The sequence below is a fragment of the Styela clava genome, chromosome 8, assembly GCF_964204865.1.
Source record: "Styela clava chromosome 8, kaStyClav1.hap1.2, whole genome shotgun sequence".
Classification (NCBI taxonomy): domain Eukaryota; kingdom Metazoa; phylum Chordata; class Ascidiacea; order Stolidobranchia; family Styelidae; genus Styela; species Styela clava.
In genome coordinates this window covers 13,097,207-13,115,584 of record NC_135257.1, presented here as the reverse complement: position 1 = coordinate 13,115,584, position 18,378 = coordinate 13,097,207, and the positions used below count along the sequence as shown (strand labels likewise).

The window sequence follows — 18,378 nt, the reverse complement described above, 5'->3', positions numbered from 1 at the left end:
GGAAGCTTCATGGTTGATGTCGTGCTGTGTGCGTGTTGCACGTCACGCAGTACGTACGGAAGCCGTGGTGGCGGAAGTCGCGCTGTGCTCTGCATGGCGCAGACGAAAGCCCTGGGCAAAGTTATGCTGTGACATACAGCATATACTGAACCCCGGGGTGGAAGTTTGTGCCGTGCTGTGGCGCGGCAAATACTGAAGCCACCATAAGCATATGACTGCTGCTTACGCAGTGGCATGCTTATGAAGCGTTATACCGATATGACTCGGATATGACGTGTCATTAGACACTGATCCGAGCTTTGGAAAACTCTGATCCGCAAATTAAAAAAGCGGATGTGATGAATCGGAAGCTTCATGGTTGATGTCGTGCTGTGTGCGTGTTGCACGTCACGCAGTACGTACGGAAGCCGTGGTGGCGGAAGTCGCGCTGTGCTCTGCATGGCGCAGACGAAAGCCCTGGGCAAAGTTATGCTGTGACATACAGCATATACTGAACCCCGGGGTGGAAGTTTGTGCCGTGCTGTGGCGCGGCAAATACTGAAGCCACCATAAGCATATGACTGCTGCTTACGCAGTGGCATGCTTATGAAGCGTTATACCGATATGACTCGGATATGACGTGTCATTAGACACTGATCCGAGCTTTGGAAAACTCTGATCCGCAAATTAATAAAAAAAAAAAAAAAAACATTGAGACACCTCAATGGTAAGAACTGCGCCTCCATTTCGGGTTGACAAGCTCTCTGACGTGTTGTGAGGTCGTACTGACGTAATTTGTGGATGGCGTAGTCGTGTAGGGGTTAGGAATAATATATGCCGTTACGGTACTGCCTTACAACATTCAGACATTGGCTTACGGTAGTCTATTACCGGTACCGGTACTGTATTAGTGCATTTTGGCGAGGTAAAGTACTTATAGGTACATACCGGTACCGATATTTACATACATTTTTCACTTAAATTGAGTATAGAATAGCTAATACAGTAATATTGAATATGGGAAAGTATAACATAAATACGGTAAGAAGGTAGTACAAATTTAAAAGAAGGAGTGTAACACGGTAAAACTTGTTTATAGCTGTACAGCTGTGATAGACTAATTTTTCTTCATTATTGTAATTTAAATAGTGCATTTGAAAATGTTCGTAGTAATACCGGTATTCCAGTATCAGAGTATTCTGACCAATTGTTTGAAAACTTTTTCCAAGTTCAAAAAGTAATGCTGTAAGCCAGCAATGCGGGATATTTTCCCAGTAAAACAAAATACGGTAAATATTGCAGGAAATGCCTATGCCTGTTATGTAGAAAAGGACTTGAATTTGTTAGTAATCTATTTATAAATTGTCACTTTCTGTATTTTTCACCAAAGCTATTGAACTTTTGTGTTTGTTATACTTTAGTTCTGCAGTTACAGAGTTATTGATTACATTCAAACAGTCCAGTGTAAAGAAGAGGTTCGAATATTGTTGTATATCCACTTCTAATTACTAGGTATAAAATTTTAGCTGCAAAGAAATATTTGAAGAACGCATCTTTGATTTCCATGCAGATAGTACCGTACCATAGTTGAACAAATAAAAACAACAAATTTGTTAAAGAATCTAAAATATTTATTGAATTTAATTTGTGAATCAAGTGTATCTGTATATACAGATATATGGAGATATATATAAGTCGATAAGATTGACCAAACACGAAAGGGAATTGACTGCCATATGAACAGCATCACATTAGATCAAAGATACAATACATCATCTCACAAATCACCTCATCAGTTGATATCCGCTGATTGTTTACTAATATACATAATCTCATCCATGTTATTTCCACAGATTTCAAGCATATTGGTTTACTTTAGACTGTATGCATAAAATGACAAATTTTCAATGCCTTATTGTTGGAATATTTTTATCTAATTTAATTTTAGTCACCATTGCACAAGGTGAGTAAATTTTACTTGTTGACTGCTAAGCTATTACAGTGTTAATAATTTCAAACCTAATACAGAACGACACAATTCTCTGATTTCCCTCCTTTTACGATCAGTCTGAACTTTTATTTTGGTGCAGATCGGCACTCTGCAATAAACTAAATGGATGCGCAAGATCTAATAATGTCACCATGGTCACCTGGCGACTGACGCATCTGCCATCGTACCAGATTTCCTCATCAAATAGGGCGTTTGTTTATTAAATGAGTTTATCTAGAATTGTCCAAATTTGAAAATTGTTTTTCTCTTTCAGTTCATGCAAATAGATATCAACCCAAATGAGAAACCTGATTTTTGGGCCTGAATTTTCCTATGTACATTTATATATATTTCATTGTTCATTTTCAGAGTACAGTACAGTTCACATAACCAAAGCTACAGAGGAAACTCCTGTAAAACTGAATTGCACGAACAATGGGAGTACTTCGTACACATGGTTGTACAATGGTGCTGAACAAAAAACAGATAGCAGCATTTTTCAAATAACTAACAGCAAACATGTAGGCAGATACATTTGTATCAGTCTTACTAATATTACATTTGAAGCTTACAGTAAGTTTAAAAATTTGTTTGTTTGATTCATGTTGGAAGTAAATTTTTTGTTTTCAAAGAATACATTTTAGCTGTATTGTATTGCAGTCATCTATACAATCCATAATGATTGAATATGCATTCATCTCCATAAATAATAAATTGCATTGGAGGCATAAAATATCTATATACTGCTGTTGAACCAGATAAACTTATGAATACAGAAAATTGGCGTTATGGAGAGCTTTCTGATTCTTTTTACTTGCATGTGCTGATTACAAAATATGACCACATGCCATATATTTCAAGAAGATGCCAAAACCATGAAGGCCGTGCATCCTGATTGTTATTCATTTCTGCTGTTCACTATTGGACACTATTTTTATAGCTAGTAATATATTATTAATTATCTTACAGACCTCAGTGCACCTGTTATTGGACACGGAGAAAAATCCCACACAGTCATTGAGGGAGCTGAAAATGTTACTCTTACTTGCACATCGTATAGCTCACCAACACCAAATTTTTATTGGGCGCTGTATAAAGAAAAGAAGGTGCAGTCACTACACCTCATTATTAAACTATGTGTTGCTTCAATGTTAACCTGATTCAGACGCCCAATCGAGCCCAATTTTGAATACATTTTTATTAATGTCATACGACCCCCAAAATTTACCCAATATACAATAATTATATACCATTGGAAAGGTATTTTAGAGTACTATACGCTAGATGTCACTGGAGGACCGTAAACTAAAACACCTCTTTCAAGAGGTCTCTCGTAACGTCAAAAAATAACAAAAATATTTACACTCTCTCATTCTATCAGCTGTTGGACGTCTACAGCTATTGTAAAGCTGAAATGTAACTATACAGTTGACTGCACATTGGTTTTCTCTTTCATATGATACTAAACGCTTTTCCATAGCGCGCGTTGTTGAAGCGTTTTGGAAATTTTCCGTTTGAGAAGTCACCACATCGAATCAGGCCAGGCTAAGCTTGATAGATCGATCGGTTGTTTGTTTGTGCTTTATCGCGTTGAAAGCTTTTGTGAGTCATAATAAAACATTTATTATGAATCATAAAAGCTTATAATCGTCAGACAAGCAGAATTTGCGAGATAAAACGCCTAACTTTTTTTCGGTGAGGCAGCTGCGATCAAACGACTCGATATTTTTATAACTTCCTGACGTTGTGAGATGTCCACTCTCCTATGTTATGTAGCATATAAAATGACCTTCAAAATAAGACCTTATCATACTAGCTTTTGTTATTGGTTAGCGCGCAACGCCAAGGTTTATGGAATCATTTTCTTGTTGTGCGACGTTTTTATATCGCAGCGGGAAGTACACGCGTGATATGTAAGCGAAATTTTATCACTTCTAAATGTCATATAAGGTTCATTCTCATATCGTTGTGTGGGGAATAAGATTTCCTTTCAAGCAAGACCATAACAAACATTCCAGACCTCATGGTATACCCACAGCATTGCAAAACGTCTGAAACGTCGCGCATGCGTCAAACCGGGAGGATTAGGTTAATACACTCTGTTTTATGTACCATATTCTATAATAATCCAGGATTTTTTATTCCTAGAAAATTTAGTTTAATACCATTATTTATCCGTTTCATGAATATTGATATTATGAAGACAATGTCTCCCACATTGAATTTATATCTATCTATTCAAATGAAATACAATGGGTTTCGAACCAAACTACTTCCGCATATACAGTTTCAAAATAATCTTCCTTGTTTATTATATTAAGGTCAATATATCTGGAGGTAGATTAGCAAACCACAAGATAAAAACTGAAGGTTTCAAATCTGAATTGACTATTGCTTCTGTGGACATGGATGGCAGAGCGGATTATGAATGCTTAGTTGAAAATACTGCAGGAAAGAAAAATGTGAGTTAACTGTATTACATGCAAATCGGCTGGTTTTATTACAAATTTTTTGAAATTTTTGTTGATTTAGAGTTTTATTGACTTCCACATAGAAGTCTATTGAATCATCTAGGGCAGTGGTTCCCAAACTTTTTAGAGTTGGGACCCACTATTTATTACCACAGCTTATGGCGACCCACTTCTTAACTTTAATTTAATTTTCTTTTGTTTTTTTTATGATAAACACAGAACACAGCAATGACTTATCATCGCAAAACTACCTTCTTTCCTCTAATTTTGTTTTTGATAAATGAACACAAAAGACCTCTTTCAAAAAAAACCATAGTATTATTCTTCAAAAGAACATAAATCTGAATCCTGTCGGGGAAACACCATAACAAGTGCTGTACAGTGTTCAAAACTGCTATGCGCAAAAAAGCCACGTGGTCATCTTTGTGTAGCAAATTTTTGTTCCTTTGAGAAGATTGTGAAAAGGAAACATTCACAGATTAGAATTTAAATTTAATTTCTTTCGTTTTTTTGAAAATTTACGTATTCGAGTCACCACCGATCCTGATAACCAGTATATATAATTAATCAAAGCCTTTTACATCTTTTCACGACCCACGAAGATTCCTTTTTGGAATAGTTTGGGAATCGCTGATCTAGGGTGTAATAAATTGGGTAGACAATGGCGCTGAACAAAATGAAGATTACGGTCTTTTCAAAATAATGTAGCTCCTTACATATCAGTGGCTGCTTGTACAGAGCCTTGTTCAGATAAATAGCGTATAAATAAATTGTATAAAACTATATACCTTACTCAGCTATTTAGTTCAATAATCCCCAAAATGATAACTTTAGAAATCTTGGTTTCATAAGGTAACTTATTTCTTAGCATTTGCCAAGTTCTGCAAATTATGTTTCGGAACATAATTTATCATTAAAACATTTTTTATTAATAAAACTAGCTCATGGTTGGTTATTTGTTGAAGATAGGGATAACGATCTGTGTGAATGTTTTTGACAGACGACAACACTTCTTCGGGTTCGCAGCAGACTCGCTCCACTTTGGCCCTTCTTGGCTATCGTAGCAGAAGTGGCTCTTATGGCTATAATTACGCTAATATTTGCAAGAAGAGCAAAAGCTAAATCCAAGAAAGGTATTGAATTATAAGTTTGCAATTTTTTCTGTAAATTATATTACCAAACCTTATATCCCAGTCCCAAGTCTTCATTACTTTAATATTATTTGTTATTATTATTTTTTATATAGAATTACAATAAAGTATTGATATTGTTCTATCCCAAGTATTTCATTAATCAGCTTGGTAAGTTTTTAGAAGTGCTTGCGATCAAATATTTCTTCTAACTGTAGTTTGCTTGTCAATCAAATTATATTGATTATTATTTCTAACATGAGGTCTTTATTACCTTAGTCTAATTGTAATCGATCTTCGATCAATATCCTGACTAATTTTTAATGCTTCCTTCCATTTAGTTTGAGTGGGCAGGTTCTAATTACCACAATGGATTTAATCCTGTTAATCATGAGTATCTGTCCCATTATCATCCCTCCAGATGTTTATTTATAAACAAGAGTTCTGTTGTGAGGAGGAATATTTTCAACTAAGCAATAACACTTGAGTAATCTTCTGAAACTTGCATGCCATCTGTGTGATACTCTGCATTAATAATTCATTTCTGAGCTTCGCAATCATTGCATCAATAGTTAAACAGCTTGGTTACATTAGGTGACCTGCACTAGTTTGAATGCAATAGTGATATAGTTTTCTAGTAACTTATGTAAACTAACATAAAACATTCATGGGATTTATTATCTTTAGTGTACACATACACAGTTCGTGAAAGATAGTCATCTATATTTGTCATAATGGCCTATTCATTTCTGAATATTGTTGAGAATTCTCTGGTACTCAGCCTGACAGTATATTCAAAAACAAATTCATTATACTATTCCATTACTCCTTTTTTATTGAACTTAATTGGAAGATATCAAATAATTTTCCAAGTGCTGTTGGCCGAGCTTGAATTGCTTTCACGAAACACATAGTGCTGTAATGTCGAGTTTGATTGGCACTTGTAATCAATAAAAAGCTACATTCGGCTGTCACAAGTCAAACGCTGAACCACAATATAAAATCTATGCGCTTTATTGAAATAATGATTGAATTATGTCACACAGCCAACCCTGCACCAACAGAGTCTGTAAATAGCAACAATGAAGCACAAGGCAGTGGAGCACAACATAATGCCAAGGAAGATTGATTGAAAGTTAAAACCTATTTTTTTAGTAGTTTTTTAAATGTGTTCAGATTAAAATCATGTTTCAGATACTAAATTCCCCAATGAGATTTTATGTGTGAGATCATACTAAACCAGTCATAATTTTTTTAATTATTTCCACCATGACATCATTATGTGGTTTTGCTGAGTATGCATGCAGTGGCTGATGATGTTTGGTATCAATTGTTTTTATTTTATACTCATTATTACTTTCTTCAATATAATTAAAATTGCGCTTTTCAAACTTTCTGCTTGTGTCGGACCACAGGTATGGAACTACCATCGTTTTTATTGCGTGTGGCAAAAATTGGTGATTATTTATTACAATTACAAATAATTGGAAAGGCATGTTAACACCACTAGCAGTTAACTTTAGTTACTGAGCAAGGAACAATCAATATGAAACAAAGCTAATTTATTCCAAAGATTTATTGCAACTGGCTTATCTTTTATAGAAAATCAAGTCTAATATCTATGTCAACAAAGTCTTAATTCATTGCATACAAAGCATATTGAAAATGGCTATACTTCTGGGTGGAATTTGTGGGTAAAATAAAAGGTTGTCCATGATTTACTTATGTATTATTACTTATTGATCTTCAGGACGGTAAGTCTGTTGATAGGTATTTGTCTGTTTGTTTGTCTGTTAGATGCACGCGATATCTCACGAAGGCAGAGTTGAATCTGCTCCAAATTTTGAATGTGCATTCATCATATCTCGGACCAGAAGCCTATTGATTTTGGATGAATTATGTCGTATAATTAGCGAGTTATTAATTAATTAGTGATGGGACACACGGTGTCACTATAGAGTCATGAATCGAAACAGCAGTTTCGATCGAAAAGTCTTCGATCTCCGACCGATATTCTCGTTTTATCTTTGATTTGATTCAGTATTTTATATTTGTTTGGGTAATCTATTAATGTACGTTGATTTTCAGTTCAAAAATCAATGTTGTGGATAACATTTATATCTGTATATTGCTTTTTATCTGTGGAATGTATTTGTTGTAGGTGTATGGAGATTACAATTAGACAAATTGAGGTGGGGGACTGTTAATACAGGGATATGACACGGGAACTTGTCGGAACAGGTAGCACAGAATGTTGTCAAAATTGCAATTTTGATAGCACAAAATTGGTGTTCCCTCAATTCCTATCGGATCAGATTGTTAAACTGATCCCCAATAGAGCCAAAATATTGATCATTATATATTGCAACATGATATATTTATTTGCATATCTTAAAATTAGACCACACAATTTTATACAATTATGGCACTCCATTTTTTTCATGACTAAATACTGAATTAAAAGTTCTTTATATCAATTTCGAGTCATTCATTTGAATAATTTGTGACAGGTCTGTTGATCAGATTAAGAATTATGTAAGTATTAGGAGAAGTAGCAAATGCTGGCTTTTGTAATTGAACAGGAATTGGTGGGTGGCTAAGACTGAAAACAATCGTAGTGGTTTCTGCCTGGATGCAACCTTTTATCCCTGTCCATCCTATCCAATTGGATGCTTGTGGTAGGAAAAGCATAGTGATAGCAGAATTTACTCATATAAGTCTAACACCATTTAAATGGGGCAATATGAGAGAGTGAGTTGATAGGTTCAAAGAATGCAATTATGAACTCTATTTAAATTACGGATTACATGAAATTAGCAGCTTCACACAGGGTATTTGGGTGCTAGTTTCATTGGAATAATGCCACAGGTAGCTGATTCTTCGACCTGTAACTAGTTTGTGTGCCATTCTTTGTCACGCTTTGTGCAGCAACTTTGCATGACCTGGAAAGAATTTCTACAAACCCCAAGTCTTTGAAATAACATAGAAAATAAGCAAGTGCCCCAATGAAGGCATCTCCAGCTCCTGTTGTGTCTATAGCCTCAACTTTTATGCCAGGCACATGTTGAGATTTCATATTTGCTTTTGCAAATACACAACCATTTTCACCAAGAGTTACAACACAGGTGTTACAGCCCATTTCAACCAGTTTTTCTGCCGCTGCAGTGCCAGATACTTTATCCACAACATCAATGCCAGTCAAAAGTGAAGCTTCATTTTCATTTGGGCAAATTATATCTGAATATTTGAAAAACTCATCGCTAATATTAGAAGGGGCTGGTGCTGGGTTTAAAATGGTCATTAAACCCACTTCTTTAGCAGATTTCAGGGCATACAGTGATGTTTCCTCATTAATCTCTAATTGACACACCATAACCTTTGCCGCCTTAATTGCACTAGCGGCGCGGGCAACGTCCTTCGATGATAATAGCATATTGGCTCCAGGAAAGATGATGATGCTATTAGCCCCACCATCAACCACTGTTATAGGCGCGACACCTGTACAAGCTTCTTTGCTGATGGTTATGTGGTCTACATTGACTCCCAGACTTTCCATATTTTTTATGTACTCATAACCATTGGCATCATCCCCGACTTTCGCAACCATAAGAACCTTGGCGCCAAGTTTTGCAGCTGCTACGCTCTGGTTTGCACCTTTTCCTCCAAAACCAACCTCGTACTTTGTCCCATGAACCGTCTCTCCCACAGATGGTAGTCTAGGCGCGTAAGCTATTTGATCAATATTGCAAGAACCAACAACCACCACATCACAAGACATTTTGAAGTCGCCAATTTATGAGCAGCTTCTCATAATGCTGTAATGAGTAGCAGTCTTGGTCGTGAGCCCCGATGATCGCCGAAAGTACCGCATGGGAAAGTCCCTCTGATTCAGATTATCATTTTCGCAGTGCAACTAGAATACAGAGGTAACTCTACCTAGGAAATTAAACCCTTCCAGAATTCCGTAAGTGGAGACGCATTTTACCTGTAAATGGCTGAATGGCCTAATCCGTTCCGAACTGCCATAAGACTCGGACATAATATTGTATAAATTATAATAGTGATTAAAATCCGTAACAAAAACATGACAGAATAAGATTACTGCATAATAAATAGAAAATGTACAGAGAAAACGAATAAAAACTACGAACGATATGTTTGTTTATCTTTGGCGTTGGACTACTAAGCTAAGCTGAGCGCAGACTGTAGAGCAGTGGTTGGACCGCGTACCACGTTACTGTTTGTTACTATGGCCGCGTACCACCGACAAAGCTCCTTTTTTGGCATGGGAAAAAAGACACAAGAAACCTGCTATGGGAGTATTTTATAATGTGGCCTTACATCCTTTGTGGCGTAACACGCAAAACGGACAAAAGCATGCCCATATCGCCTCATTCAAGGTGGGCAATAGCGGGCGAGGGCGATTGGAAGAACAGATGGAACAGATTGTTTCTAAGAATAAGAATAAAGAACTGCTGGAGCAAATCCTTTCTAGTACAAAGTATGATTAGACACGGGTCGCACTAGTATGAATACATTTTGTTTATTACATTTCGTTCTTTGTTACTTATCGATCTTAAGATCGGTAAGTATGTTGATAGGTATTTGTTTGTCTATTAGATGCACGAAAGAGAGGTTCAATATGCTCCAAATTTTGCATGTGCATTCATCATAGCTCGGATCAGAAGCTTATTGATTTTGGATGGAATATGTCGTATAATTACCGAGTTATTGATTAATTAGTGATGGACACACGGTGTCACTACGGAGTAATACCACTGTTTTGGGGGATCCCTAACCTTCGATCGATAAGTCTTCGGTTTCCAACCGAATTCTAGTTATTATGTTTCCCTGATGTCCTTATTTTTGGGTTCATATCGATGGCAGCCCTGGATATAGCTAAGTTTAGCTTTGTCTATCGCGGCATTTCCGAGATTCAATTTCGATTACTGCAACTGTAGTAAAGTACCCCGAAAGACATAATGACAATTAAGTTAATTAATTCACAATTATTTTTTTGAAATACAACTGAAAACTGACAAATATCACTCAAAACTACAAAAACGAGGCAATGTTTGCAACCATGCTTGAATATCTGTTTGAGCGACAGAAGTGTCCGAGCGCTGGGTGCAGAAATTGCAATTGTTACGTGTTGCGTCTTATTGCTGACTGGTTATAGTTACGGAAATGAACAAAGAAACTGATGCTTGGGGGAACCTTCATAAACGCTGTTCATCGAATACATACAGTAAGGAAGATAAAGCGTTGTCGGCATATTTTAGCCAACTGAAAGGTTAATTGTTACAATAGTTCAAATCTGCTCGCGTACCACAAGTTGAGAACCACTGCTGTAGAGTGTAGATAATGAAAAGACGGCGCAAAAGTTGACAGCCGAGAGAGAACGTAATGCGCGAAAATGAGCACACGCCCATCAGAGGCGTAGCCAGCATATTTTGCGCCCGGGGCAAAATATAAAATTGGCGCCCCGACCCCCACGTTTAATCATGTTTTCTATTGCATTTAAATGTATATGTAAAAAAATTATATTTCGTCACGCTAATAACCGAATTGCGTAAGTCATATTTAGCTGTTTTGAGAAAAACGTAAAAATACTTCCTAATGATATTGCTATGCCATTGAGAGTCTTTAATTTGCCATAGTTCAACTTTTTGATCGTAGCCGGATTTAAGTTAATTTGTATGACGCAGTCATGTGACGTCATAATGGCACACTGTGATTTAGGCAAAAATGTGTCTATGGCTAGAGGACATACGCAATTTTGCAACTTGTCTATATGTACCAGTCCTGAAAACCAAACAATCCAAAATCCCCAAAATATCTAATCTGTTTCAATTACATTATTTTTTATGTTTAAAAATATATATTTCATCAATATAACACGCTCTGCACATCACCGAAATAAGACTAAAGTTAAATATAAAGAATAAAACAGTAATGTACTCTTATATAAAAGTCAACCAAGGTGAATTGGACTCAGACAGTAAATATCACAAGTGCACGCCTTCCTATACAGTAGTATAAATTGAAAATTATTAGCGCTAAGCTAGAATCTGAGATGCAAAAACTCGAAAATCCTTCGCCTAGGTTATTTTGCCTTCGTGACGTCACAATAGTCCTGCGTTAACAATGATAATTCATTATGACGGAACAATTGAACAAATTTGCATATCATACAAAATTTCTATTTTTATGGGTTTCGGAATTCTTAAAATAAAATCTGAGTTAACAGACAGGTGCGCAGCATTACATAAATACCTATTTTATGAAAAATTCAAAACCGCCCAAAATGACTTACGCAATTCGGGTATTAGCGTGACGATATGTGAATTCAAATTTATATGTATTTATATATTTTATTATTTATTCAAAAATATATGTATATGTAAATTCAAATTTTAATGGAACATTTTATTTAAAGAAGAGGCAAAGCTATACAAAATAGAGCATATGTCCCACTCAGTTACTGTCAAAGATGATCTGGTACAAAATCTGTTTTTTTCCAATGTTTCTCTTTCAACACTTAGAAATGCAAGATCACGGAGACGATCCTGTCCCGTTGATGCACGCGAATACGACAAAATAAGTTTCAATCTGCTGAAAGACCGTTCACAGCTTGCAATTGAAACTGATATTGTTAACAAAATTTGTAGAGAAATTCGTAGATTGAATAAAACGTCGTCTCCAAAAGACACAATAAAACCAAGAAGAGCCGAAGGAGTTTCTGGTTGATCTACAGTTCTGTTACTGAGCAGCATTCTGCAATCTCCAATTTCGGTGAAAAGTTCGTGGCCATTGATGTCCGTGTGGTAGAGATTTGCAAAATCTGTGCAATCTCGACGAATTGTCGAAAACGGCATTGAGGTCTTTTAGCACAGTATAATATATTTTATGTAACTCTGCCGCAAAGTACGGTACTTTGACAACAAAATACAATCCACGTATTACTCAAAACATGTATTAACATCATTCAACCAAATTCCGTTTCCATTTGTCTCCAGCACAGAACTAATATCAACTTACATCCGAGTGCGCAGGCAAGAACTTAACGATACAGAACCACGTAATTAACCCGGTGCATTTTGTTACCTAACGTTACCAAATCAAATTTTGCTTTGTTTTCCGGCCAAATTTTTTTGGCCATGTAATTACGATGGAAATCTGACCGTGCTATGTGCGTGATGACGTCGGCAGTCGTAAGTGGTCTGACCAAGTGTGCAATTTGCCATGTACTAAGATTAGATGTCTGCCGCCGGTGCGATCTTGCTTGTGACCGTTTTTTACCTTTGTTGTGAAATTTTTGCCAGCCCCATTTTGGCGCCCCTGTACCTTGGCGCCCGGGGGCATATGTACCCCACTGCCCCCCCTAAGCTACGCCTCTGACGCCCATAGAATTCAAAATTAGAGTTTATTATTTTTTTGTTTTGCCCTTCCATTTTGCTTTTCTAGTTTTCCGATTCCCATCCATTAATACTGAAGAATTAAGACTGTTCGAGTCGGCGCTGATTAAATATTTCATGTCGACTATTATGATCTTATTTTTAATTATAAATTAGGATTTACATATTCATCCCGGGGAGAGGAAAGCCGATAAGACGGCTTATTTAATTTATAACGTCAACTTAAACTGAACGATATTGTGATCAACGATGCCGGGATAACGATATATATATATAACATTAAAGAGCTACTTTATACGCTCTAAAAAAATAAAAAATACACAAAAAATAAAAAAATTCATTTCAAGTCGGGGCTAATTGAAACCCACACAAATCTGCGATTAATTACGATAAAAAATGAAACAATTGTAAAATGTTTCAAATCAAAACGTGGACGGCGGCGCTAGGATTTTCGCACCATATTCGTTATTCTTATAAACACGAAAAACAATATTCGAAGTCGCGATATTTGAATATTTAAAATTGAATGACCCTGCTTCAGGCACTGCATTAAATTGACCTGAAACAAACAAATATTACTCTAAGTGTTTTTTTATTTTCCGACTTTCGGCATTTCGTATGTCGAAAATATTACGTTAGTCGAAAGCAATATTTTAACGATGAGAATTTTCGTAAATTGGATTTTTCGTATATAAAGCCGTTCGTAGGTAGAGTTTCCATTGTATTACACTATCAATGATTAAAACAAGAATATCGGTCAGAGACCGAAGACTTATCGATCGAAAGTTAGGGGATCCCCAAAACAACGCTATTACTCCATAGTGACACCTTGTGTCCCATCACTAATTAATTAATAACTCGCTAATTATACGACATAATTCATCCAAAATCAACTGACTTCTGGTCCGACATATGATGAATGCACATGACGCAGATTCAACCTCGCTTTCGTGAGATATCGCGTGCATCTAACAGACAGACAAACAAATACCTATCAACATACTTACCGATTAAAATCGATAAGTAACAATCAGATCAATCGAAAACAGACTCTGATGGCCGGTGGTTTATGTTCTTATACCAACACTGACGCACAAACTACTTTTTTCACATTACTTAGCACCATAATAAATTATGGAAACGTCCATTAGATTAGAGAGCGCGGGTATCTGAGAAGATAACGAAGATAAACAAACTGCCACCACTAACAAAGAGAAGAGCATTTATGATAGGCACGTATATATTAATATTATGAACAATTAAAATCAATCACAGTGACTCTCGAATTAAACAAGTGTCATATTGCACAAAAAGAAAAATCATTTTCTTATAATATTCACAATATAACCAGAAAGCTTGGTCCCGATATTCGGGAAAGGGATTTTATGATTCTTATTACAGTCTTTATCCACCATAAACACTCATGCACAATGCCAAGAAAATGTCAATACAATTAATTGGTGACAATTAACTAGTGAGAGAAATTACACATATTTCAACATATCCTAAATAATAACATTTTTTTAAATCAATCACAAATACCAGACACTATTATGTAAAATATAACCTCAGTGGAATTGATGGAACATGGTGCTACTAAGAAGCAATATAAAGATGATTTGGCAAGCAGTAATAGTGAAATAATAGCAACATGACATAATATTTTTTATCTAATCACAACTGTACACCATTTCACCAGCTATAAATGTCTTGAGAATTTGGAAAGACTCGTCAATCATTACAAAGTCAGCATCAGAACTATATTCCAAAGTTCCCTTTTTATCATCAATGTGTAAGCTTTCTGCAGGATGCAAGGTTGCAGCTTCAATTGCTTGTTCCATAGAACATCCAGTTGCTTTGTGGAAATGTTTGATGCAATAGGGCATGGTAGCGACACTGAATATGAAATTTATAATAATATGAAAATAAGTGACTCTAATTAGCATTTACAGCATTGCAATTATGCCACCTGCATCTAATAATAATAGCAATTAAGCATAATCAATGAAACTTGTATATGATAACTCCAATAACATTCAGTAAGATAAAATCATCACCTTCCAGCAAGAGTATCAGTTCCTGTGAGATGTGCAGTGAATCCACTAATGGTAAGACTCTGTTGTCCTAACTTGTGGACACCAGGTGGCAAACCCATTGCAGAAATAGCATCAGTGACCAAAACCAAACCTGAAAAAGATTTGTCAGGTGATTGGTCAAAAAACTATATAAATACTGAATGAACCAAAAATCGATTCATAGATATAACCACTAATTTAAAAAGTGGTACTTGAGAAAACTTGACGAAAGTTATTAGCAAATTCGAATGCATCCCATAAAATAGTTTTTGTAGAAATACTGGTAGCAGGACTAGCTTGATATATATGAATCCGTAATGAATTTCAAACACCAAACCTTCTGGATTTGCTCTATGAGCAATTCTCAAAGCTGCTGGATGTGAATGTATTCCATCTGTTATCATTCCATAATATATTTTCCTGTTCTTTGCTATTTTACTACTTGTAAGAAGTCCAACAATGCCAGGATCTCTAAACATGAAATAATTTGAGCCTACAATGCACACACAAACATATATCAGATTTGGATAGGAATTACATGTTTATCCCAATGAGGGTGGGAGGAAACCGATGAGGTGGCTTAATCATATGGCAAACCACGGCCTCTCGTCCGATCACCAGTCCATGTTGGGCATTGTATTAGTTACAGTTACTTGTTTTCCGAAGCATGGACTTGATGGTGGAGGAAGCCACAACCGACCAGTGGTTACGTGAACCAACCTACGTTGGCCAGAAGTCTGGCAATCCTCTCGCGCATAACTAATCAAAAATCAAACAGAATGAAGCATTATTGTATATCAAGTAAACATTCGAAAAAAAAAATATTACATAAAAGAAAAATATATTTTACTTACCAGTAACAGTAACCAAATTATATCATTCAAGTTATTTAATGAATAGCAACATCAATGAATATTTAACAACACTTACCTATGATGAAATGGTAACATAGCATTAAAAAGGTGAGTTATGAATGATGCACCATTATTGACTGCTGCTTCAGCCTGTAGCACATTTCCAACAGAGTGACCTAAATGAATTGACATTGAGTGAATGATTTCAAGCAAATCAGCAAAAAATACAAATTAATATTATTTTCATTACCTAATGAAACAACAATCCCTCTTTGAACCAGTTGTTTTATAACCTCTGATGCATTCGGGAGCTCAGGAGCAATAGTCAACATTTTTATACATTCCAAGCTACCATACACATCCTCAACTGTTTTAATACCATTTGATGGCTCAATGATGTAGTCTTCTGGGTGAGCACCTTTTTTCTTTTTGCTTATGAAGGGTCCTTCTACGTGGATGCCTACAAATATACATATTACTTCAGTTATTGCATAGAATAATTTGTCTGCAAACACTGTTAATATAATATTGAAGTACGGTAAATCTTCAGTTTCATTCAAAAATATTGAACACAGTCATTAAATGAAATTGTTAATATGAAATTGCAGTTGAACTCGGTAAAAAATTTAAATTTGAAGAAAAAGAGATTATTTGAAGAATGTTCCAGTAGAGAAAAGCTTTCCTGAAGCTATGGCGGAATACCAAACCATCACCTTATATAACTGGCACAGATTCAGATATTCAAATTCAGACAATTTATTTTCGTCGTGCATAAGCATTGTAAAAAACAAACAATAATAAATTAAGTCGAAGTAAAAAACAGGCATGCTTCAACTGCAATTGACAAGAAGCCGCAAAAGACTATCATGTCGTGTCAAGGACACCATAAGTGCTAAGTTCAGCAGCAGATGACGTCAAAAAACATCAAATAAATTTGAACAGGTTCAGAGGAAAATTTCAGAAACATAAATCGAATCGAGAGTCACCTTGAAAAAACCCTTGTTCGAAGGTAAAATACAAGAAAAGGTTCCAAAATTACATATTCCAAGGAAAACAGTTATTACAGGAGAAGCAGACTGTGCTGTCAGATGTTAAAATTTAGATTCACAAATCACAATATTATGCATGATCGGTTGATTTCAGACACAAGTTCATTATCATACTTTATTGTACTGATAGTGTTATATAATAATATCTCACCCAGTACACCAGCCCCATCTTTTGATCCATTTCTTATTTTTATCCTTGGAATCATCTGAAAACATAGATACCGTAACATGAGTAAATTTTAACTAATTCCACTTTTGCACCGGCTACATTTACAATTCTAGTAGTAACTTCATTAAGCTAATATACATAATGAATATTTTTACAGACTGTCCAGTGTCCACTAACCTTATGATAGACATCACGAGGGGAGGTAACAATAGTAGGACAGAATGAAGTGACACCATAACCGAGAAGACCTTTTGCAACTTTTTGAATTCCTTCTTCAACATTTTCGTGAGAAGAAAAGTCGACTGAAAAACCCCCTGCAACAAAATATATTATATGTATCCAGATGATAAAGTATGCTGGATTATTAATATTATGACTAGGTAGAGATGATGGGCAGGATAAATGCCAGAAATAAGGGGAATTCGAAGGGAATATCCCCCTTTCTCCATCATTGCTGACCTGGTAATTTCATTCTTTCGAGTAATATTTATCAGATTCTTGGCATATCAAAAAGCAGCTCAATAGCAATATCGGCCACATGGTAAACAGATAAATAATAAATGCAAAAAATTTAATAATAGACAAAAAAGAAACAGTTAATATTATATGAAGTAATCTTATACCAAGAAAAATGTAGACACCACCTTGATGTCATTTAAAACTCAATTTGTTATGGAAATCGATTCTTAACACTCACCATTTATTTGAACATCAATGAATCCTGGGACTATGTATAATCCATGGCAGTCAATTCTAATGTCAGGTTTCTTACATTCATCAAAGAACAACATTTTAGGATCAAGAATGATGCCATTTCTCACCCACAGATCTTCCCTGAAAAACGAGTTTAAAAAACATACATAAACATATTTCAAAATTCCATAAAGCCAAGGTTGGCCAATAAAGTCAAAAATACATTTAATAATATATAGCTTCATTGACTTGAGGACATTTATCACAATATGAAAGAATCATTAATTTCTTTTAAATTTGTTACATCCACTTTTACAATAATAAAAATTGGCGAATAAAAAAATGTTATTTAGAAGTGTTAATGGTCATGATTTATACATATCGTAGCTGTGTAATAACAATACATTACCTGATAAATTTATGTCTCCACAATATTAAACAATTATAATATTGATACACTATGTTGTTCGCAGATGATACCTCACTAGAAGCCATAATAAATATTAGGTGGATTCATAAAATCTATTATCTTACTTTTAGTGGAAGTTTT

The 18,378-nt window shown here is 35.4% G+C and overlaps 3 protein-coding genes across 4 annotated transcripts; 1 reads left to right on the top strand and 2 right to left on the bottom strand.

Annotated features, from left to right (window-relative positions):
- The first annotated feature begins 1,785 nt into the window (after window positions 1-1,785).
- On the top strand, window positions 1,786-8,047 carry LOC120345289 (basigin-like). 2 transcript variants are annotated; one of them, XM_039414669.2, is made up of 7 exons: window positions 1,786-1,942; window positions 2,339-2,542; window positions 2,939-3,075; window positions 4,291-4,431; window positions 5,441-5,573; window positions 5,687-5,741; window positions 6,617-8,047. In XM_039414669.2, the coding sequence occupies exons 1-6, from the start codon at window positions 1,864-1,866 to the stop codon at window positions 5,695-5,697; spliced, it is 705 nt and encodes a 234-aa protein (XP_039270603.2). In that variant the 5' UTR covers window positions 1,786-1,863; the 3' UTR covers window positions 5,698-5,741; window positions 6,617-8,047. The 2 variants fall into 2 exon arrangements, with proteins under 2 accessions (XP_039270603.2, XP_039270601.2); XM_039414667.2 differs by lacking the exon at window positions 5,687-5,741.
- On the bottom strand, window positions 7,926-9,520 carry LOC120345288 (ribokinase-like). The gene has a single exon (XM_039414666.2). The coding sequence runs from the start codon at window positions 9,346-9,348 to the stop codon at window positions 8,419-8,421; it is 930 nt and encodes a 309-aa protein (XP_039270600.2). The 5' UTR covers window positions 9,349-9,520; the 3' UTR covers window positions 7,926-8,418.
- A 4,690-nt stretch (window positions 9,521-14,210) lies between these two features.
- On the bottom strand, window positions 14,211-18,378 carry LOC120345285 (N-acetylglucosamine-6-phosphate deacetylase-like). The gene is made up of 9 exons (XM_039414664.2): window positions 18,238-18,378; window positions 17,833-17,969; window positions 17,313-17,449; window positions 17,118-17,172; window positions 16,168-16,377; window positions 15,994-16,093; window positions 15,401-15,534; window positions 15,046-15,175; window positions 14,211-14,884 (listed from the first exon to the last, which is right to left on the bottom strand). The coding sequence occupies exons 1-9, from the start codon at window positions 18,321-18,323 to the stop codon at window positions 14,659-14,661; spliced, it is 1,215 nt and encodes a 404-aa protein (XP_039270598.2). The 5' UTR covers window positions 18,324-18,378; the 3' UTR covers window positions 14,211-14,658.

Coding starts and splice junctions, on each gene's coding strand:
- LOC120345289 (XM_039414667.2), top strand. CDS start 1,864: ATGCATAAAATGACAAATTTTCAATGCCTTATTGTTGGAATATTTTTA. Junction 2,543..2,938: donor TATTACATTTGAAGCTTACA/GTAAGTTTAAAA, acceptor ATTATCTTACAG/ACCTCAGTGCACCTGTTATT. Junction 3,076..4,290: donor CGCTGTATAAAGAAAAGAAG/GTGCAGTCACTA, acceptor TATTATATTAAG/GTCAATATATCTGGAGGTAG.
- LOC120345288 (XM_039414666.2), bottom strand. CDS start 9,348: ATGTCTTGTGATGTGGTGGTTGTTGGTTCTTGCAATATTGATCAAATA.
- LOC120345285 (XM_039414664.2), bottom strand. CDS start 18,323: ATGGCTTCTAGTGAGGTATCATCTGCGAACAACATAGTGTATCAATAT. Junction 17,173..17,312: donor CTCGTGATGTCTATCATAAG/GTTAGTGGACAC, acceptor CTATGTTTTCAG/ATGATTCCAAGGATAAAAAT. Junction 15,535..15,993: donor ATGTTACCATTTCATCATAG/GTAAGTGTTGTT, acceptor TTTCATGTTTAG/AGATCCTGGCATTGTTGGAC.